The sequence below is a fragment of the Babylonia areolata genome, chromosome 20, assembly GCF_041734735.1.
Source record: "Babylonia areolata isolate BAREFJ2019XMU chromosome 20, ASM4173473v1, whole genome shotgun sequence".
Lineage (NCBI taxonomy): Eukaryota > Metazoa > Mollusca > Gastropoda > Neogastropoda > Buccinidae > Babylonia > Babylonia areolata.
In genome coordinates this window covers 36,647,715-36,671,982 of record NC_134895.1, presented here as the reverse complement: position 1 = coordinate 36,671,982, position 24,268 = coordinate 36,647,715, and the positions used below count along the sequence as shown (strand labels likewise).

At 38.2% G+C, this 24,268-nt stretch overlaps 1 protein-coding gene across 1 annotated transcript; it reads left to right on the top strand.

Moving 5' to 3' along the window:
• The first annotated feature begins 1,948 nt into the window (after nucleotides 1–1,948).
• Nucleotides 1,949–23,852, top strand: LOC143294933 (fizzy-related protein homolog). Its single transcript, XM_076606449.1, has 14 exons — nucleotides 1,949–2,049; nucleotides 4,801–4,935; nucleotides 5,289–5,393; nucleotides 6,356–6,487; nucleotides 7,143–7,202; nucleotides 8,549–8,650; nucleotides 9,566–9,721; nucleotides 11,041–11,106; nucleotides 13,017–13,122; nucleotides 14,015–14,136; nucleotides 17,267–17,563; nucleotides 20,380–20,484; nucleotides 21,354–21,446; nucleotides 23,320–23,852. Exons 2-14 carry the CDS (start codon nucleotides 4,876–4,878, stop codon nucleotides 23,359–23,361), a joined length of 1,446 nt encoding a protein of 481 aa, XP_076462564.1. The 5' UTR covers nucleotides 1,949–2,049; nucleotides 4,801–4,875; the 3' UTR covers nucleotides 23,362–23,852.
• The last annotated feature ends 416 nt before the right edge of the window (nucleotides 23,853–24,268 follow it).

The window sequence follows — 24,268 nt, the reverse complement described above, 5'->3', positions numbered from 1 at the left end:
GTTTGGGTGCCAAAATACAGCCTGCTTTACTCCGCTGACAATAATATAGAAGGTATTTGACACGATTCTCCGACTGAAGGAAACTGCGCCCTATACATGTGATATGGAAAGAAAGAGTATACTTTTATGTATTTCTCCTTCAACACACATCATTTTGGCACCCAGTATGTCTTCAGGGAAGAAATGCACTATCTCTCAAGCTGATAAAGAGATAAGCCATGCAAAGTGGTGTGACAGGACCTGCATGTTTTCCTGCTGCTGCCTTGATCAATTAAAAAATGCATTTAAACAGGAAGATTAACACACACACACACACACACACACACACACACACACACACAGAGTGTATATGTATACATATATATCATATATACATATAGGTTATGTCAATTTCTGGTTAAAAAATTTTTTAAGGGCCGGGTTGGGTTTATTACTTCAGTGTTCTCATTTTTGGCAGCTTTGTCATTATGATTCAACGAATTATACATGAATGAAAAATTAAAGTAAAACTTATACCTTCAAGAGCATTTGTTTTTTTGTGTGTTTTTTTATGTCGTCTTTAAACACGTACATTGTCTAAACTTGATAATTATTTTCGTTGTCCAGGAAACTCAATATAGGTTATAACTTGAACTTGAGTCAGACGTTTGAGGCCTGTACGTGAAGGTCAGTTCGTCGCTCTATTAGAAACAGTATACGTGGCTTAATGATAGCATACTGGATCATATACACTTGAAGAGATGGCCCATTGAGCGTCTAATCTAGTCTTGAAATATGACATGGTTGGGGCAGCCACGACGCTGTCTGGCAAACCGTTCCATGTATTAACGACTCGCTCAGTAAAGAAGGAACTGCATGCATACTTTCAGTCTACAATGTGTTTTGTTTAGCACATGACGAGACTATTCTGGATTTGTGGTCTTGTAGATTCCATGCACGTATTTATAACAATCAATTTTATCCCCCCCCCCTCCCGCTGGCACTTCAGGATCAGGATCAGGATTTGGGGCGTTGTTATATACAAAGCCATTTTTGGCTTTTTATGCCCCTTCAGATTTTACTCCTTTTTATTGTTGGTCAGGTCGTTGACTAGCTCAGTCATTTTATCCATCAAGGTCGTATTTCGTTTTTGTCAATAACTCATGTTTATCTATGAGGTTCTTAAAAGTATTTATACTAGGTTCACGTTTAATATTGTTTGATTGTTCTAGACTAAGTAAAGAGATCCATATGGCAGTGATCGAGGTTCACAAAAATAGATTGGCTTCACATTCTTCTGTTCCGGTTGTTTCTTTAAATATATACGTGCGTGAATGACACGACATGAAAAGGCTTATTCTGATGATAGAAAGAAAAAAGAAGAAAAATTGAAAAGAAGAAAGGAAAAGAGAAAAGAAGAAGAAGAAGAAGAAGAAAGCACTGCATACACATATATAGATGATTTCAGCGACTATAAATATACAGACAAACAAACAAATTAAACAATATTTCAATTCACGAAAAACATGCAGCGAATTTTGAAAATGAAAGTAAAAGTCTGTAAAAAAAAAAAAAAAAAAAAAAAAAAAAAAAAGTCGATGGCATCTAAAGTATCAATGATTATACTCACATTGCCTATATGGATTTATAGTGAATTGTGTATACAATTTCTGATAGCGAATCTCTTTGGCCACAGTTTCTGTAAGTATGGCATACTCATGAACAATGTTCTTTGGTTCTTTCTCTTGAGACTGTTTACCGGCCATATTTGGCGTAAGCTTATGTTGCTATGGCAACTTTTGCACATTCAGGTTTAAGTTGCTTCGTCCATATTTATTCGACAAGATTTTATTTTTATAAGATAGTAAAAAATGATTTAAAAGATAATTAATCATTCGTCTTCTGCATATTAACTTCACGAAAAAAAAGTAGAAAGAATAATAATCAAGTTACCCATGATGCTCCACTCAAAAAAGACGCCGAAAATGGCTTCGCCTGCTCACTAAACGGAGAACCGTGTTATTGTTTTGGCTGACATTTTTGTCTGTTGACAAGTGTGATTAACAGGAGGTAAAAATGATTATTTTGAACGATTGTAGACTATTCAGGATTATGCTAGTTTTTATATTTGAACGAGACTGATGCTTTTTTGTGTTTTTCTAAGATTTTTTTTTAACTCACTGAATCCAACTTCCAGTTTCAAGTCTGATGTGATATTTACTTGCACAGCTGGTTGCTGGTATCACTTTGAGAAAGAAATAGGGGGAAAGACTGGAGGTAAATACAAAGGACACCAGCAGAACAACAGATTTTGTTTGATATTTGGATTGTTGGGTGGAAAAGTAACTAAAGCTCTAATATCAGTTGGTCAGCAGTGTGCTTTACTGATTATATAATATTATTAATTTATATTGTTATATATGAGCGATTTTATTTAAAAAAAAATAAAGTCACAGTTTGGAGGCATAATTCAAGCTTGCCAGCATTTTGTTCATATATACAAAATGAATGCCCCCCAAGCCCCCCCGCCTCTCTCTCTCTCTCTCTCTCTCTCTGTGCCACAGTGTTGTGTCTTTGACCCAAAATTTAACTCTTTCTGACATGTGATTCAACTTTTATTGTTATAGTCAAAGTGTCTTTAGTTTTTATCAAACTTCACTAGTTAAAATTCATCAGTTATATATGTATGTTAAATCGTGTACATGTATAAACAGGGTTTAGGTTTTGTATTGGTCATTGGTGCTTACAATTTTGAAATGGCCCATCATTGTGACAGCCAGTCAGTCACTTGACTCATTAATTTTTTGTAAAATTGGTCATGTGAAAAGGTTTTTTTTGTAGTTTTCTTTTATTCTCCAGCAAAACAATCATGACTGCAGTTTCTAAAGCAGAAAAATATAATTGATACTGTTGTTGCTCTAGTTCGAGCTGAAAAACATTGTGGACAAGACAAAAACCAACCAAAACTTGGTACGCAGCTGGGAAAGGAAAGGAGATTCTAGGTATGTTTACACGGAGGCATCATTGCTTGTCAGTCACTCAATATGTATTGTGAATTGCTGTATAATATAGCAATGCAGGACCAGTCTAGGTTTTTACTTTTCTGCCAGTCTCCTCTATTAAGGATGGCTTCGATGTAATACATGATGTGTGGAGAACATTTTGCCATAATAAATCATCTGCATCATGGAACAATCTGCCAAAAGTAGCTGCCACACAGTAGTAATATTGAGAAAGATAAGTGTCCAGAACGGTTGCAATCTCTTCTGTTCTGTACATGACTAGAGAGTTTGAATTAGTCTGAAAGAAAGATATTTTCGGCGTTCATGGGCAACTTGCGTGTTTACTTCATTTATATTGTGAGAGAGTGCAGCACATTCAAGTAAAATCTAGATCCAGTAAGATATGCAAATGTGTATTTTTACGTGCATGACTGTTTTCATTTAGTCATTTATGCAGTCATAATTTTCAGGATGTGTTTGTGTTACCATAACCCAACTTCCACATACTGACATGGGTAACGTTATCTTTAAAATGCCCAGGAACTTCTTCCTGTGTAATACTGTATACACAAGTATAAAACGGGTCCACATACTACGCAGGCATGGTACTTGAGGAAATTCTAGACATTTTGCAACTGGAATTAAGTATGATTTCCACAAAGCAGAGGAAAGTGATTGTGAAAACAATGGTATTTAACTAACGCATGTGGCATATAAACGTTGTAGATCAGATGTCCTTCAGCTCCACTGCTTTGCTTGTGTTTCTACATTTTCCTTTTCATTGATAAATTGGACCATAATGTTGAGTCCGCATAGTGTTTCAGCATTGCACAAAAAGCACAGTAATGATTATGCTGTATTTTCCGTGATCATCATGACCAAGTCAAGATCAGCACATATAAAGTTCTACATACCATCATACACACACACACACACACACACATCAATACATGTGTGTGTGTGTGTAATCATTTTACACACCGAGTATGATGGACAAAGCACAAATTCAATCACAAATTTTTGGGATGTTTAGTGGCACAATAGGGGTGCCAGGAGCAGGAATAAAGTGTTGTTTTTCCTGACCTATTAATTTTGAAAATGACCCATTGATTTTGTGGTGAACCAGTCAAATGGGCCATGGTGTCCTGAACCAAATCTAAACTCTGTATACACAGTCGTGCCTTGACTTTGAGGGCGTTAATATTATATGTGCATCAAAATGTTTGTATACATGTTATGTATAAGTCAAACACACATGCACACACTTGCACATGTGCATGATACACACACACACACACACGCGCACGCACGCACACAATGACAAGCACACATGTATGTATATACATATTCGCATGCACACACACACACACACACACACACAATGTAAGCAGAGGGTTAACACCATGCATGTGCATCTCAGGATATGCATACACATTTGTATGTAAATTTGTGATATGTTACAATGATTTTGCATGATCTTGATATTCAGAATAAGACTGTGCAACTCTCAGAAGCTATCAAAACACTGCTCAGATTCTTAGCACATCAGATTTTTGTCAGTTATTTATATTATTTTGAAAAGACATTGATTGACATTGTCTGTACAAGTCTTTTGGTGGTGTGCGTAACTTCTGCATAGTGTAAGAGTTTGATTTACCAGATAAGTGGCTTGAAAACATGAATATTAATTTGTCATCCAACTTTCAAGATTATTTTATCAGAGAAAAAAAATAGTATCCATTGAGTTCACTTTCCTATGACAGTATGAGTTGTAATACTGGCAGTGTTCATGTAGAGCTCTGTATACATTTCTTTTCAGTTTACATTGCAGCCAGCCTCATTGTACACATCATATTCAGAGTTCTTCCATTTCCAACTGAGTTCCAAAGCAGAGATGGATCCCGAATACGAGAAAAGATTGCTTCGTCAGCATAATGGGTCACCATATGGATCTGTGAGTAATTAATTTGTTGATAACAGATAAGTGTAGAAAAAAAGAAATATAACAAACAAAACGACTGCTTTTTTCCCTAAATAATGACGAAATAATGTTTAATTTGTAAATTAAACTATATGAGTAAAATTCAGATCTCTGAAATTAAAACAAAACAAAAAAAAAGAGTTGTGAAAACCATTATATGATTCATTGCAGTTCTTTGATTTTAATGAGTTATAATGCAGTGATTGATCAGAAAAAGTGTACTTGATTTGATCTTATTTATTTCTTAAAATGTCCTCTTTTTTTTCTTTTCTTTTTTTTTCTTTTCTTTTTTTTGTGCATAATGAGTTGATGTTCTCATCTTTCAGCCAAACCTGAGTCCAATCACTTCCCCAAACAAAAAAATATATGGAGACCGTTTCATACCAGCACGTACAAGTGCATGCTGGCGCATCAACTTTGAAAAGAACCAGGTAAAATATCATTTGCAGATATTGTAACTTTAGCTGAAGAGAGAGAGTAATGCCAAGTAATTTTATAAATGCAGAGCAATCTAAAGAGTAACAAATCTGCAGCTCATAACAATCCATAGAATGAAAAATGAAGTAAAATAAATATATCCTGTTTGCTACATATCTGGAAGATTCGGTTGTGAGACTGAGCTGGGACAGTGTCTATTTGAGTAAAATTAACAAGATTGAAAGGACTTGGAGACTTTATTTCTCTGTTCTGTGCACAGAACAGTCTTTTTATCCCAGTGCATAGAGGATAATGTTTAATTGTAAATCAGGTTCTGTCAAATGACATTGATTTTGCACAATATGATTTATAAAGGAACAGTTTCCAAAAGAAAGAGATGATAATCACGAAAGCTGTTTAATTCGAGTTATGTTATTTTTGTGTGTTTTTTAAAAGTATACTGTAAAATTAAATACTGTTCCATATACAGGAATTATTATTATTTCTAAGGGTACCTGAGACGTAAGTGATACTGTTTGTTTCATCCCAGTTACAACTGCCAAGATTTTTTTTAGATTTGAAAGTGTACTGAACAGCAGAGACACATACCTAGATTTCCCAAATTTAACAAATTTAGAATTACAATCTGAAAGCATAATATGATAATGGAAATTGTAATTTCACCACCACCACCTTTTACTTGAAAATATAACTAACCAAAAAACAGAATATCAGTTTGGAATGGAGAAATGTCAAGACCGACATTCCAGTTTTTGTAGTGATAGCAGCCACCTGCACACATGTAAATGGCTTTATCAGTTGCATGCACATGCACACACACACACATTCACACACACACACACACACACGCACACACATTCATGGAGGGTCTGTAGAAATAATTTCAAGTTGTATAGAAACGTATATGATAGTATATTTCTTGTTATTAAATTTGATATTTTTCTCTTTCCTGCAGGAAACAAATACCCCAACACCATCTACAAGCCGGAAAACAAAAGATGCCAATACTGAAAGCACTAAAGATGGACTGGCTTACTCCTGTTTGTTAAGAAATGAATTGCTGTCAGCTGGCATTGAAGACATCAAGGTAGATTTTGCTAAGTGGTTTGAAAATCAGAAATATCATCAACTAGTTATAGAAGTGTAAGGGGGTGTGCATCTCTTGTTATTGCTAGTTATAGTCACTGTTTTGAAAGGTGGAGTTTGTCAGCTGGTATGGAAATATGAGGGAAAAGTTTGAGACGTTACATATTCATGACAATGAATTCCAGATGTAGATTGTATTTGACCGTTTATGACAAAACTTACTGTGCTCTTGAAGTAGATTTTTACGTTTATTATGACAGAAATTGTGGTCCAGAACTGATGAAGTAGCTGTTAAATATCTACCTGTCATGGATCTCAGTGTTTTCTGTGTGTCCAAGAGTTTAAGAAGAGAAGTCATAAGCCCACTGGATAATGTGGGCAAGAGGGACTTAGGGGGAAAGGGGGGTAGAGTGGGGGTGGATAAGAAAGGAAAACAAGCTGCTTGAAGCACAAATCTAATCCCTCCGATTTGAGAAGATGTTGAATAATTTGGTCATATACTGTATTTTTCTAATCCCTCCAATTTGAAAAGATTTTGATTAATTTAGTTACTTTTTCACTCACTCCTTCCATACCTCCCTCAAAGAACAGTTAATATTACTTTGACATGAAGTCAGTCATCACATGTTTATGTTCCATTACTGTTCTGTTTTCAGGAGATGCAGACAGAGGAACGCTCAGCACTTTACCCAAAAGAATCACGCAATTTATTCAGAGTAAGTGGAAAGAATGCTCTTCACTTTGGGGTTGGCCAACCAAAAATCATACATGAACAAAGTCTCGGTGAAAATATTCTGCAGAGCCAGTGGGGAAGGATAGAGAGGTTTTGAAGGAAACCCAAAGGTGAACATTATTACAAATATATTACTGTGTTTTTTTGTTTGTTTTTTTAATTGTGGCAGATCCAGAGAGAAGCTGATCAGATTGAAAAAAGAGTTGTTAAGATCTTGGGTCAAAGACTTCAGTGTCAGATTGTCTTTTCACAGTTCTGTTTCACTGTCACCCATGCAGTTCATATGGCCTAAAAGAATAGATGGAGAGTTGTCTGTTTCCCCGTAGAATTTTGGGAAAAGAATTTTCTTTTCTGTATTTTAATGATGTTGAATGTTGATGGGGGTGATGAAGATGCTGCTATGCATTCAAGTTTTGGACGACTTTGCAAGGCTGTACTCTCATAACTTGTCCTGACGCCAACCAGGCCAAGAGAGAGGTACATACATCAGCAGTGTTAATCAGGTTGAAAAATTCTACCTCTGATGGACATCAAACCTGCATCCTCCCAGTGGTCGGTCCGCAATGCTGACCACTTGGCCATCATGGCTGGTCAGAATGGATGAAGTAGGTCGCTGTCAAGGCTTGCTGCACCCAGCACTCTGCAGGGGATTGGCATCCTGTCTTTGCCTGTGTCACACAGGCCTCAGGAGATGACTGCCATGCTTTGTCTGCTGGTTTTGATCTTGACAAATCATTTTTTAATCATTTTGTTGTTTTCAACAGTAAGTCTGGTACTGCCTCTTACACAGACAACATGAACTGTTACTAAGGCAGTTGATCAACTTGACAGTGTTGGTAATTGACCTCTGGTTTTTAGTTGAGTCTTGAAAAAAAAATGTTCATGATTGATATTGCATGAAATTGCTTCGAAGTGCAGTATGTATACATTTTGTGTCATGTAAAAAGAAAAAGAGAATCTGAGCTTTGCTTTAATGGTGATGTGGATTGTCATATTCTTGGTGCCAACAGGTTTGATTGAATCGTGTGTGCGTGGAAGAGAAGAGGTTCTGCATTGCTTTAAAACTTTGTCTTTTTAATGATGAGTATTAATGTTATAAAGATAGTGATCTGTGCTCTTGAAGGTTGTGGAATATGTTTTTCTTCTGTATACAGTGGATGCTTGCCACCATCTAAGCACAGTAACAGTTATGGTTTCGCTTTTCGCTTTGCGTGGTATTTTTTTTAAACCAAAAATGTAATTTCATTTTGAAGGGTAGAAAGTTGTCCCCCTCTTGGTATTTATATGGTGTGGAGTTTAGTAATGAGAGTGTTGGGTTTGTGTGCACAGTACCACACACCGCGGCGCACAGCTGACAGCAGTGACTACTCCCCGTACTCCTTGTCACCAGTGGGAAGCAAGAGCCAGAAATTGCTACGCTCACCAAGAAAGGTTTGTTTTGTGTTTTCTACTGACTTCACTCGTTGAACCCTGCACCTTAGTATTACTCTGATTTCTAAATTCATTTTCATTAAAATGTTTTCTGCATTCCTACTGCATATGCATAAACCGCAAGCGAAGGGAACTAACTTCCTGCAGTATTTCTGGCTCTGTCCATACGCATCAATTTGTAGGAAAAATTGGTCATTTCTTGTACATTTCTGTGTTTTTCCACATCAGTATGACAGTGAAGCCTGCCAAGGCAGTAAACGTTTTAGGGTTGAATGTTTTTCCCTACTATTATTATTATTATCAGAACAGTAGAGACTGGTATGAAGATACTCTCATTTTCTGTTTTGTGTGTGGATTTTCTTGTAGATTATAAACTTTGTTTTGAATACAAATGGAGTGAGAGAGATAGACAGGACTCCTTGTTGGTCTTTGTGTTTGAAGGTATGGATCGTGGTTTTAACCTGTTCAGTTACATACAGTACTATCATTCAAAGATTGACACAGCTTTAAATTTCTAAAATACTACCATATGCTACCTCTTTCGATGAAATTGTGCGTGCTTATTTCAGACAAATCTGGTGTATTTGAATCCAGCAGAAGAGAAGTACTTAATTAACCAATCAGATTTTGGTCTTTGAATTAACCATGTCAAAAGATTCACCTTTTGTTTTAATATACTTTAATTGTTTTCATTAATGTATAGTGAAATGTACAGAATTGTTATTTATTTGTAGTATTTGATCAATAGATAAGGTAAATATTTGTTTCATTTGATCAGATTTTGCTGAAAATCAAATAAGCATTTTTAGATTAAAAGGTATATTTAAATGCCAAGTTTTATATTTTTTGAAAATTTTCGGAGAGTGAATTCAGAAATAAACACATAGTTTCTTTGCGCTCTTTTTCTGTTTGCAGGCTGTTCGCAAGATCTCCAAGATTCCCTTCAAAGTGCTGGATGCCCCAGAGTTGCAAGATGACTTTTATCTGAACCTTGTGGATTGGTCCTCACAAAATGTGTTGAGTGTTGGGCTGGGTACTTCAGTCTACTTGTGGAGTGCCTGTACCAGTCAGGTGTGTGCATTAATCTTAGTCTTGTTGATGTCAGTCTCTGGAAACGGAGAGTTTTCCTTTTAGAGATGTTTATATCATTACAGTAGTTGACAGGTATTCATAGGCAACAGGGAATCTGTAACTGAAAGGATTGTGTTCAGTAGAAAGGGTTTGACATGCTGATGTAGGGTTTGGACAGTTACTCAGTGTTTGGAACTGATTTTTTTTTTTTTTTTTCCTCAGTAAAAGAATGTGTAGGCTTATCAAAACGTTGGAGTTAAGGAACAGACTTTTTAAGACCAAATTTCAGGCAAGATTTGAGTATAATTCATTTAGAAATCCAAACCTATGTTGACAAATTGCATTGTACGATGGATAAAAGTTCCAGTAGGAGCCTAGTTCCACTGTGCATTGAATATTTTTAGATGTAAACACCACCAGACATGGACAGATAAATTCATGCATTGGGATCTAAAGAGGCACCATATAATTATGTTTTCTAATACAAAAGCAGTTTGAATGATGGGATGTTATTGGCCTTTACATACTGTCTTCATCAAAGCCATGCATTATTGTATTAAGTGTTAGATTCTGCTGTTTGGTTTTGTTTTTTATTCATTTTGAAAATATTTTATTGTTGGAAAATATAACATTGTGTGTTGTTCATCATTTTTCTTATATTGTGTGAAGGTTTGAGTCATGGTACTTTGTATTGCATTTGATTACTTTGTATCACAACAGATTGTTTTGTCAAGTGAATTTCTAGCTGTATTTTGGGGAGAGATGTCACCACAGTGTTGCACTTTCCTTTGTTTTCTTTCTCTCCTGCATGCTTGTTTCTTTCACAGTCACAATGTATTTTGAGGGAGAGTTGGGAGGTTCAGCTCTCAGTACTTCATGTCGGGTCAGTGTGTTTGATGTGGCTAATGACAACACACAATCATTGAACATTTTGTGCTGAAGAAAGGTTCAAAATGCAAAATGTTATTTAAAACATTTTTGTGTAGAGGAATGTTGTTAAAGACAAAATGTCTTGCAGAATCAGTTTGTGCAGAGGACTGTTTCAAGAGGCAGGGTGTCATTTGGAACATTTTGTGCAGAGCAATGTTTCAGCAGGCAAAACGTTGTTTGGAAGTATTTGAGTGGTGCTGCCTTCATGAAGTGATTTGAGTGGTACTGTCATTTCATTGGGAACATCATGCGCAGAGGAATGTTGCAGCTTGCAAAGTGTTATTTGGAAGTGATTTAAGTGATGCTATCTTTGTGAAGTGATTTGATGACTGTCATATGGAAGTGATTTGGGTGATACAAGTATAGATGAGAAGTGTTCTGCTGGGCAGGTGACCAGGCTGTGTGACCTGTCCTCGGACGGCGACACGGTGACCTCAGTGTCTTGGTCGGAGAGGGTAAGCTGGGACACGGTCCACTGCTCACATTGTCTGGGTTCCCTACACTTGTTTACATACACACTGATCCTTTTTGTGTTCGCTACACTTCTTACATGTGCGCACAATGACCCTGTCTTGACATATTTTAAAAGATACCAAATGAAGTATTGAGTGTCACTGTTTTGCAGATAATGCGCGTGGTGGTATTTTCACAAAATAATTTCTTCTGTACCTGCCTACCATTATGATTTTTACATAGTTTCTGCGGAAATGAGTGATAAGATTTAAAAAAATTAAAAAAAAAATATAAAAAGTAAAGAAAAGTACGGGACTACGGCCATGAGTTTGAAAATACAGTTTCATGTGATGGACAATATTTTGAAATAATGGTTTTAATTACACATACTTAACCGTGACCCAACTAGTGCAGACTCCGGCAGGGGTCTGACATTCCTGCCTGTGCAAACTACTATCCGCCTATGCGGAGAAAATGAAACTACGGCCGATAACCTCCCGGAAGTAGGTAACCTCCCCTTTGTCCCGCTGGCTTACGCCCTCTTTTTCCGGCAGCCATTATGACTCCTGTCCTGTGCTCTCCATACGGCTAAGTTTTTTCGTATTTTCTGTCTGTCTGTCAATTCTCTGGCGGTCTGACTTCAGCATGGCTGCGCTGTGTATAACCGTAGTTAGAAAAACGATCACTTCCAGCTCTCAAGATGATGACCAAGAAAGCTGAGTGCATCCTTGAGACTGATAGTGAAGACAGACATCCTGTACTCAAAGGGGGAAAGGCCAGGAGTTTGTACACTAAACAGCTTGCTAGTGTGATTGTTAGTGCTGCACATGGCAGACTTGATGACTGTTGATGACACATGGAGACAAAGAAACATATCAGTACCAAAGTCAGCCCAGGCAATCGCGTTTTTTTGTCTTTGTTTTTTTAAGTAAGCAGATCACATGCCTTCTGTTAAAGATGTAACTAAATTGGAACTGACCATGGTTGAACTTCTGGCCAAATGCATTTACTGCTGCTGATAAAATGATTGAGGCACTAAACTTGATTTTTTTTCTTTTTGACCTCCAGCATATAGGTCGGTGACTTACATTTAAATCCTGAATCTCTGTCTCCTTCCCTCTGTCTTGTGCACTATGTGTGCGTGTGTTTGAGAGACCTCTCTCCCCCCTTCTGTCTCTGTCTTGTACAGTGTGTGTGTGTGTGTGTGGATATGGACATTTAGAAATTGGTATTCGTTGATCACTGTTGAAAAACTAGCCCAAGTTAAGTTGTACCGATAGAAGTCCCAAAACTACTGAAAACAGGCATTCGTGGGATTGAAAACTACTGAATGGCAATTTAGCTGGTCAGTAGGTCTGTTCTTTGTTTTTTTAGCACCAAAATAATGTTGTCTTTATTTTTAATATGAAATAAGTTTTGGGTATTCATGTGTTGTGGAGAAGACTTTTTATTACAAATTATATATTTATGTTGTTTTTTGTGCCACATGAAGTTTTGCAGGAGGATCTGTGTATAGTTGGTTAGGTGTTGGACTTCTGATCCATAGTTCAGTTGTGATCAGGATTTAAGGCCCCATTTCAGTATGGTGTTGTGTCCTTGTGAAAGGCGTTTTACTCCTGATTTTCCTCACTCCACCCAGGTGTGAACAGGTACATAACTTTGGTTGGGGAATGTCAGACTGGTTGAAGGAGAGGATTGGGCCCCCCATGCTCACCCCTCCCCTTCCTGTCCTGGTCGCAGCGGATATGAATTCACTGCGCCGGTAGCTGCAAGAAAAGCTATAGGACCTCTGTAATGAAATATTGAATGTCCCTGTGTTTAGAGAGGGAGGGTGCTGATGCCTCTGTGTGTGTGTGTGTTGTGGTGGGTGTATGTTTGTGTGTGTGTGTGTATGCACTGTGTGTGTATGCAGCAGGGCCAACAGGTAGCAGTGGGCACTCACAAGGGCTACGTACAGATCTGGGACGTGGCCGTCAATAAAAAGCTCACCACACTGGAGGGCCACGGGGCCAGAGTAGGTATGTATACATGTCCGTGCTGTGCCAGATTTCTCTGGAAGTTTGGTTTCTGTGGTTGATTAACCATTTCATTAATGAGGATCGGTTGTTCAGTGCATGTGTGTTTGTGGATACATGTGTGTGTGTTTTTTCTTATTTCTTGGAATTGGATTGTATCTTTTTTAAATTCATTTTTCAACCAAGCCACTGCAGGCCCTTTACAGTCTTTTGGATTATAAGCAACACATTGTCAACCAAGCCATTGCAAATTTGTTTGTGTGTGCACTCTTGCTTTTCTAAGGACTGCATATAAAATTAATGTATGCAGTCCTACCTGACACAACACACTACAAAGGACCACACCTGTGCGGTCTGAGATTTTGGAAATTTTTCACTGGGTTAATCATGCTTTGCACATTATTGGCTGGTGAGCAGAAGGCTTGCATTGCATCAACCTGCCAGCTGTGTTTACCATACATGTGGAAACAGTGACTTTTATTTTCAGTTCAGTAATGACTTATTTTCACATCATTAATAGAATGCTTTTAGCGCTGCAAAGATGGTTTAAATTCACAAAATTAGTTGGTGTTGAAATTTTGTAACAGGGTTTGTATCACATATATTTTCATGATTCATAGAATGTGGAATATATCCCTGTATACTGTACTAAATTCATTTCATTGCTTTTTCTTTATCAGTCGTTTATCAACATGAATTTGAACAATTTTTAAAAGGTATCTCTTTAATGGTGTTTTTTTTTTTTTTTTTTAAAGAAATAAAAGCCTATACAATTGGCTATTTTGTGGGGTTAGTGAGAACAGTATTCTGCAGGTAAAGAATGTGTTTACAAGAGACTGACCGTTCTGAGGGTTGTTTTGCTGGTCTTCAACATATCTGTGTTTTGTTTCTGTAGGTGCTTTGGCTTGGAATGGGGATATCTTATCCTCAGGAAGTCGAGATCGCCTGATTCTTCAAAGAGATGTCCGCACACCTTCGCTGACACCTGAACGAAAGTTGACAGGTCACAAGCAGGAGGTCAGTTGTGGTTTTGTGTTGCTGCTGCTGTCTTTTTTTGGATTGGGGAGGGGGGGGGGGTGTTCTTTTTTTCCAGATTGTATCCACCAAAGGTAGAACTGACACAGCCAGCTTAACATGGCCTAAAGAGTGTAGAAAGTGAAGAGCTCCAAACTCTGGAAAACTTTGTTCGATTTGATCCATGGGGGAATTTGTTCTAAGACTTGCGGTTACAGTAGTAAAGTCACCTCTGTGTTTTAAGATTTTCCTTTTTTCCTCATTGATTTAATTGCTCACTACCTCTATTCGTTTCTGTTAGTGTTTATTTGTTGCAAGAGTTCAGACTGCAGCTGATATTATATTGTTTTTCTTTTTCTTGGTGTCTTTCTTTTTCCTTTATTTATCCTGGATAAGATTATGGGCTGTTGTTTAATTAAAATTTAAACTGTTGAGTCACATAACATGGAAGATATTGTAGTTAATTAGATCTACTGAAATATTTTTTCGTGTTTGAATTGAAAACTTTTTTTTTTCTTTTTTTTTACATTTTGTATCCCGAGTTCTGCTTTGCTTCCCTTGGACTAAGTATGGATGTTTCTGTACTACAGTTGTATTCTGTTTCAGTGCTTTTAGCTTCATTGTTGGATTTAGCCTCTACATTGTTCACACTGTTTCAGAAGATTGAGCGTGTGTTTGACAGCATTGTGTGTGTTTAGTGTATGAAGTATGGCTTCCACAGAGCACTCAGCTGTTGTAGGGGAGATCACAAAAACTCCAGTCCAGCTGCACTGATTGAGTACAAAGTTTTACTTGCTTAACTGCCCGTTATGCCTTCTGGCATGTAGGACAGCAACAAAGAATGGTTTCTTCTGTAGCTGTTTCCGCAACAGCTGGAGGACCAGTGGATTGCTATGTCTGCCCTCTATCCTTCAACCTGTGTGGCTTGGGTGGCACAAGCTGTTGCCAGCATAGCTGTAGGGGTTCCTGAGGCACGCAAGGCCCTTCCCACCACGGCAAGGTTGCAATTTTCCAGGTGACCCACTGGTGTAGACTGGCAAGGGTCTGATTATTGTCCTGTGCAAACTACTCATCTGCCCACACTGAAGAATTGAAAGTAGCAGAGAAATTGAAAGTAGCTGCAGCAATTAGGCTCCCTTAGTATATTACTTTTCTTCTGTTTACATATATAGCTCCCTGTTTTTCCGGTAACCATCTTCCTTTCCTACAGTATTGTGCACCAGGCATTTAAGTTTTTTCACATTTCCTATTGTCACTCATCCCTTCTTACTGGAACGTTTCCATCCACTTTCAAAACTGCAATCGTCAGGCCTCTTCTGAAAAAACCCATCCTTGATGCAAACATTTTGAAAAGTTATCGACCAGTTTGTAACCTTCCTTTCCTGTCCAAACTCCTTGAAAAACCCATCCTTGATGCAAACATTTTGAAAAGTTATCGACCAGTTTCTAACCTTCCTTTCCTGTCCAATCTCCTTGAAAAATCTCTCCTGAAGCAGCTCAACAACCACCTTTGTTTCAACAATCTCCTCCACCCTTTTCAGTCTGCCTATCATGCTGACCACAGCACCAAAACCACTCTCCTCATCCTGAACAATCTACTGCTAGCATCCAACTCGAAAATTTTCCTTCTCACTCTTCTCGACGTGTCAGCCGCCTTTGACACAATAGACCATTTAATCCTTTCCCGTTTTCCTTTTACATTTGGCATCAACGGCACTGTTCTCAACTGGTTCAAATCTGATCTCACTGATCAATTACAGTCTGTCATCATCAATAATTTCCAGTCTTAACCTGTTAAAATCAAACACGGAGTCCCACAGGGATCTGTATTATGCCCAGTTCTCTTCACATTGTACACTGATCCTCTTGCTGAAATTATCAACCATCACAATGTTAGTCATCATTCCTGTGCTGATGACACTCAACTTCAGAAAAGTGATACCCCTGAAAACTTGTCCTCGCTCTTGCAAGAAACATCTGAATGCTTCCTGGACATTCAAAACTGGATGACTCTTAATAAGTTACAATTGAACGCAGACAAAACCAAAGCATTGATCATAGGAACTAAATAAAAACTCTCCTCCATCACAACTGACAAAATCAAACTTGGCAGTACATTGTTCCCACTTTCCAGCTCAGTCAGGAACCTCGTTGTTGTCCTTGACAACACACTGTCCATGCAAAAATTTATCAGTCAGACATCAATCCTGCTACAGTCTCTTGCAACGCATCAGTTCCATTCAGAAATATCTGTCCACCGACTCAGCATCTAGACTTATCGTTTCTCTAATTATCTTCTCCTTGACTATGTAACACTCTATTGTCTGGTTTGCCTGCTTCATCCATTCAGTCTCTTCAGCGCATACAAAACTCTGCTGTCCAACTCGTCCTCAGAAAGAAAAGATCTGAGCACATCACTCCTATTTTGCAACATCTCCATTGGCTCTCTGTCTCACACAGAATAAAGTATAAGATCAGCACTCTGTGTTCCCCCTTCCTATCTTTGTGGCTGTTTTCACCTCTACACTCCATCTTGCTCTCTACAATCGGCTTGGATCCACTCTGTTTACACATACCCGGATTCAAACACTCCACTGTTCTTTCTCTGTCTTTGGACCTTGCATTTGGAATGAACTTCCTCTTTCGCTTTGTCAGGTCTCCGCACTCAGCTCTTTCAAGTCTGGCCTTAAAACCCACCTCTTCACAAGATAGCCTCCCTCCCCTGCCTCTTCCTTGTCTTCAGTTTTTTCAGTTTTAGAGTTATGCATGCATGTGAATGACTGGTGTGAAAGCAGTTAGATTTGCCTGTGCACAAGATCCAGCGCTATATAAATACTATCTTTTTTTTCTTCATATCGATCGCTCTGCACAAGATCCAGCGCTATATAAATACTATCTTTTTTTTCTTTTTTTTTCTCCATATCGATCGTTTCTCTGTTGTCGCCTGTTGTCATGTCTCCAAGCCTGGATCGCACTCAGTCGATGGTGCGCAGGTCCTGCACTTCGACCCCACTGCTGCTGCCATTGCTTTCTCTTCTCTGCCTCCTCTTTCTGTTTCTGATTCATCTGCATCCACAAAGACTGATGGAAGATCTGTCCTGACAGTGTTTTCTGTTCTGTGTGTGTGCCACAGGTGTGCGGGCTGAAGTGGTCGCCGGACCACCAGCACCTGGCATCCGGGGGCAACGACAACAAGCTGTTTGTGTGGAACCTGACGAGCGGCGGCCCTGTGCAGACCTACACAGACCACCAGGCGGCTGTCAAGGCCATCGCATGGTCCCCCCACCAACACGGCCTGCTGGCCTCTGGTGGGGGGACAGCCGATCGCTGTGTCCGCTTCTGGAACACCCTGACAGGCCAGCCCCTGCAGTGCGTGGACACGGGGTCCCAGGTGTGCAACCTGGCCTGGTCCAAACACTCCAACGAACTGGTGAGGGAGGGGGAAGGGGGGCCGGGGAGGGGGTGAATTGAGTGGGTATTTGTGTTGTTTATTTACCTGTCTTTGATATTCCCTGAAATGAGAGGGGTTTTTGTTTGTTGTGTTTTTTATTCATTGTCTTGGATGGTTATATTTCTGTGAAAAAAAAAAGTAAACGTATATACACATGTCTTAAAGTGTACAGCGGACACATAACAGCGACTGCTGATTGAGCCCAGGGACAGTAGCGATGATAATAATGATGATGATAATGATGATGTGCTCTTTTTACGCTGTAGGTGACATTGGTTGACATCAAGGAGTCATGTTAAACAGACCATTATTCACTTTGTTACTAGGCATGACAGCTGCAGCCATCTTCCATGCACAATAGGAAATCAACTAATCTTGAAGTAAACAGGTCCACTGTAGTGCGGCATGAACCAAACAGTGTGACGGAGAGCATTGAGTCTAAGTTATTTGTTACTGGAGAGTGTTTTTCACACAAACTTGGTGGCGAAAGAGTTGATAACAATAGCAAGAAGAGCAAAAAAAAAAGTATACATTTTTGTACACTATGTAATAACAACAGGAAAAACAAGCAAGAAGTCAGAAAATAAAAAGCAAGCAGGAACAGCAACAACAAAAGTTTCGTTACACTGTCACCAATATTGATAAAGTACTATGATAAAATGAGAACAAAATAAAACATTTCTGAATTAGGAGGAGGAGTTGTGTCCCACATTGATTTGGTTAGTAGGCTTGTCGTGTGACATTACAATATAAGATTTTGTTTTTACCTGCATTTTGGATTATAAGAAAAAAAATTGTGGCATATCTTCATGATATAATAGGATGCTTACGTTAGAGAGATAAGTACTTGTACACACAAATACATATAAGTTTATACACACACATAGAAGACTGAAAGAGAACATTCAGATCATTTACAAATAGATGATGGAAGTGGTGATTCTAAGTGCCAGAAATACCTTTTTGAATTCTTGGGTTCCGTATTATTAGGCATAAGATTCTTTCTGTTTCTTAAGAATTTTTGTTTGATCTTGGGGGGCAGTGTCTTTTTCTCTTCTCGGGTCAGGTGAAACCCTGAAAAGAAAAAACACACACAAAAAAAAAATAGTGTACACCTTTTTGTGCATTCAGCTAAGCTTTCTATTTTACTTTTGTTTTGTTTTTTTCCCATCTCAAGAGCGCAGTCTTCAAAATGGTAATAGTTTTGTCTTTTTCTCTTCTCGGGTCAGGTGAAACCCTGAAAAGAAAAAACACACACACAAAAAAAATAGTGTACACCTTTTTGTGCATTCAGCTAAGCTTTCTATTTTACTTTTGTTTTGTTTTTTTCCCATCTCAAGAGCGCAGTCTTCAAAATGGTAATAGTTTTGTTCACCATTGTGTCTGTCATTTAGTGAAACTTAGAATATTTTTGATGTTTTTTAATCCATGTGTATATGTGAACATGATCCAACATTTTTGCAAAAGTGTGTATAGTGTACCAGTCTTTTTCTCTTCTTGGGTCAGGTGAAACCCTGAAAAGAAAAAACACACACACAAAAAAAATAGTTTACACCTTTTTGTGCATTCAGCTAAGCTTTCTATTTTACTTTTGTTTTTGTTTTTTTCCCATCTCAAGAGCGCAGTCTTCAAAATGGTAATAGTTTTGTTCACCATTGTGTCTGTCATTTAGTGAAACTTAGAATATTTTTGATGTTTTTTAATCCATGTGTATATGTGAACATCATCCAACATTTTTGCAAAAGATGTATTAAAACAAATTCATGTTTGGGAACAGGCTTTTCATCTTCTTCACAAGCCTTGACAGAAAGAGGGGGAGGGAGCAGCATTGACATGTTTCAAAGACTGCTTTCAATAAAGTGCAGTTAGCTGTAATATTCAGTGTTGTGTGATGTTGATTTCAGTTCAGCACACATTGCTATTCACAGAGCATTCGTTAGAGAGATAAGTACTTGTACACACAAATACATATAAGTTTATACACACACATAGAAGACTGAAAGAGAACATTCAGATCATTTACAAATAGATGATGGAAGTGGTGATTCTAAGTGCCAGAAATACCTTTTTGAATTCTTGGGTTCCGTATTATTAGGCATAAGATTCTTTCTGTTTCTTAAGAATTTTTGTTTGATCTTGGGGGGCAGTGTCTTTTTTCTCTTCTCGGGTCAGGTGAAACCCTGAAAAGAAAAAACACACACAAAAAAAAAATAGTGTACACCTTTTTGTGCATTCAGCTAAGCTTTCTATTTTACTTTTGTTGTTTTTTTTTCCCATCTCAAGAGCGCAGTCTTCAAAATGGTAATAGTTTTGTCTTTTTCTCTTCTCGGGTCAGGTGAAACCCTGAAAAGAAAAAACACACACACAAAAAAAATAGTGTACACCTTTTTGTGCATTCAGCTAAGCTTTCTATTTTACTTTTGTTTTTTTCCCATCTCAAGAGCGCAGTCTTCAAAATGGTAATAGTTTTGTTCACCATTGTGTCTGTCATTTAGTGAAACTTAGAATATTTTTGATGTTTTTTAATCCATGTGTATATGTGAACATCATCCAACATTTTTGCAAAAGATGTATTAAAACAAATTCATGTTTGGGAACAGGCTTTTCATCTTCTTCACAAGCCTTGACAGAAAGAGGGGGAGGGAGCAGCATTGACATGTTTCAAAGACTGCTTTCAATAAAGTGCAGTTAGCTGTAATATTCAGTGTTGTGTGATGTTGATTTCAGTTCAGCACACATTGCTATTCACAGAGCATTCAGCTGTAATATTCAGTGTTGTGTGATGTGGATTTCAGGTCAGCACACACGGCTATTCGCAGAACCAGATTTTGCTGTGGAAGTACCCCTCACTGGTGCAGATTGCGAAACTGACAGGCCACTCATACAGGGTTCTCTACTTGGTGAGATAATGCATGTGCACGCATGCACGCCCACACGCACACACAATAGACGCTTACACATCCACACATGTATGCACATACATAAACACAAATACTTACACATGAACACATGCACAGACACACCACAACTCTCTCTCACACACACACACACACACACACACTTGCACTCACACTCACACTCACTCCCCTCACGCTCTCAAACACACACACACACACTCACGCAGTGTAGTTGGTCATGCTTGCTGTCAGTTCTTCACCCTTTCTTATTTTTCTGTTGTTTGGGCCTGTGTTAGTCTGTAGAGACCAGCAAGAAGACCAGCAGTGCATCACATTCCAGTCATGCTGTGGTCCACCATACATTTAGGGAGGGGGTGTATAGATTGGAAGAGGGTAGGTTGAAATGTAGAATGGAAATTAATAACTTGCCTTCACTGATGTGGAATGGAGAAAGAGAATGCATGCAAAGTTACATATTATTCTGCTAGTTTAGATTGGTCAGAAAGAAGTACCCGGTACTGCTGAAAAGTCTGTTCTTTGTGTGGTGTGGCTTATTCTGCTTTTCTAGACAAAATGGCATTGTCCAGTCTTGAATAAAAGCTGTTCAGTTCAGATTTCTTCCGCCATAGTGTATGCTGAGTAACAGGAAATATGAACGACTGGTTAGAGCTTCAACTATTGGAGAAGTCTCTGGGTTCATTTCTCTGTTTCCTTTATTTACCTAGGTGCTAGCTAATGGGTAGCACAAGTAGCATTGGTTTGAGTTACAATTTTGTTTTAGATTTGAGAGACATTTTTTTTTGTTCTTGAGACTAATTTCTGTTTTCTGTGTGAGGCATGAAGTGACATTAACGTGTGTGTGTGTGTGTCAGGCCATGTCACCAGACGGGGAAGCCATTGTCACAGGGGCTGGGGACGAAACTCTGCGCTTTTGGAATGTGTTCAGCAAAACCAGGTCCACAAAGGTCAGTCACTGAGTCCTGTGATGATCATGCCTTTGATAGTAGTTTTTTGTTTGATTGATTTATTTTCAGATTTGTTTTCTTCCTCTTTTTTGTGGAAAAACTTGATTGTTCTCCCCTGCCCTCCCTCCTCCCAAATCACCTTACTTAGTTGGGTTTATAGTTTGTGAGAAAAAAGCTGTTTCATTCCTAGCATACTGAGGCCATGTCGCTAAATATTTGTAAGCGATGATCTAGAAATTTTAAGATAAAAGGTAAAGGTCCCTTAGCCTTTTATGGCCATCAGGGAAGTGAATTCATATTTAGGGCATGGCTTTGAAATGTGGGGTCCAGTCCCCGCCTTCCACCATTTTAATCATCCCTGACCAAAGTCAGATACCCGTTCTCACTTTGGTGGAGTGAGGAAATCAGAGTAAAGTTCCTTTGGGTACAATACCAAGCCGAAATGTGGGTCCTTAAATTCAAACCATCATTGAACAGTGGATTGAACAGGTGGATCGTCTCATCAATTCTGCCATGGTACTTAGTGAGGGAAAATAATAAATTGCACTTTCTTGCCATGAAGACAGTATTCAATATCACATCTTGCTGATGCTTTCAAATAAAAGGCATGTTGTTGCGGGATGCTAGACTTTCAGGGTCTCCTGTCTTACTGGCTGCAGAGATGTTTGTTGTGAAAGAGTATGAAAAGAGTCCAGCTGTTTTTTCTAGATGGGTAGAACAAGGTCTACAAGCAAGTATTCTGAGAGGCTTGGCTATGTGTGTATTGTATAAAATGTGGTTTTCCAGTGCATGTGTTTGGGTAGAGGGGTCTGAGGAAAAAGCTGAGTATGCGTTTCCTTACATTTTTTTGACACATTTATTGTTTGAAATTTGTGATGGTAAGATATTTGTAGATGTATAATTAGTAATCTGTGAGGGATATATCCTTTTTGCATGTTGCATTCCTTGTTGACATTTTGATAATTGTTTTTGATATATTTGTGTGCTTTTATGAGGCAGAGTTTAGACGGAGAAAAAACATAACCAGAATGCTCTGCTGTTGCTCTGGATCTACAGTCTGTGACAGCAGAGTTTAGAGAAGAAAAAGTCCGAACCAAAATGCACTGCTCTTGCTCTGGATCTATTGTCTGCTGTGACAACAGAGTTCAGAGAAAAAAATCAGAACCAAAATGCACTGCTCTTGCTCTGGATCTATAGTCTGCTGTCACAGCAGAGTTCAGAGAGAAAAAATCAGAACCAAAATGCACTGCTCTTGCTCTGATCTATAGTCGGCTGTGGCAGCAGAGTTCAGAGAAGAAAAAGTCAGAACCAAAATGCACTGCTCTTGCTCTGGATCTAAAGTCAGCTGTGGCAGCAGAGTTCAGAGAAGAAAGAATCAGAACCAAAATGCACTGCTCTTGCTCTGGATCTATTGTCTGCTGTGACAACAGAGTTCAGAGAAGAAAAATCAGAACCAAAATGCACTGCTCTTGCTGTGGGTCTGCAGACTTTGACCTGTTGCTGATGACAGGATGGTTTGAGAACAGCCTAAGTTCAGGAATGGGCCATGTCTTTTTTTTTTTTTTTTTTTTTTTTTTTTTTTTTTTTTTGTCTGCTGTACTGCAGAAGTTGAGGCTGCAGTGTAACAGATGTTTTGAATATGGTTGAAAGTTCGAAAATAAATGGGAACTCTGGATCTTAGGATAAGTCTAAAATGGTGATCGATTCTTGAATAATAAATGGTCTATTGGACTTTTTTTCTTTTTTTTTTTTAATACTCATTCATGATCTTTTCTCTTCCTTTGAATTAAAAAAACAAATATTTATATGTGCATGCAGACTGTGTCTCTTTGGTTTGGTTTAAGGCATATTTTTGTGTCTTCTGTTTTTCCAGGAATCCAAGTCAGTATTGAATCTGTTCACACGCATTCGATAACACACAGTGCCGGAAGTGGAGCTTTTCAACTGTGAGTTCGAGTCTGCATGTGGACAGTGCTGTCGACCTGGATACTTGCTTGTGGAGCTGGCAGTGACACAACAAAAAAGTGTGTTTATGCTGGTGTGGGTGTGTGCTTTGCGTGTGTGTATTTTGTATGTGTGAGCTTGCGAACAGGTGGGTGTAGGCTGAGTGTGCGTGTGTGTGTATGTGAAGTTTCTACACACTGAGTGCAATAGAGGAATGGGAATCTATTCCATTCATACCCTGTCATTTAGTTGTTGCACATATTGATAAAAAAAATAGAACTAAAAAAAAAACTATTAAAAAAAAGATTGTGTTTTTATGGTGACATTCTGAGGTGCTGCAGATCACAAGAAACTTCTGTTACTACAAAACAAACCATAGCCGCAGGGGCAGTTACTGTGATGTTACTGAAACTGAACACAAGATGATGATTATTGTGAGCATCGTTTTGTCCGCACATTGATGTGCTTTATTGAAGTTTTTTTTTTCTTTTTTTATTGATTTTATTTGGGGGGGTGGGGGGGGGGGGCTTTTTTTTTTTCTTTTTTTTTTTTTTTTTTTAAGGCTTTTATGGTGTATTTTTATATGAATTTATAACCTTTATTTTGGCACTATTATAAGATAATTTCCCCCAAAGTTCCAAGTCATCATTTTACACTTTCAGGAAGGCATTTTCTCTATCTTTATTTATTCTGTTATATACCAGAGGCTTAGCTTCTGTTGTTTTATTATTAAAACTTAAGAGATTTTTTTCATACATTTATAATTAAAAGTGGGGGTTTTTTAGGTAAAGATTTTAATGTGTGTGTGTGTTTTTGTTTTTTTGTTGTTGTTTTTTTTTGGGGGGGGGGGTTGTTTTGGTTTTTTTTAAATTTATTTA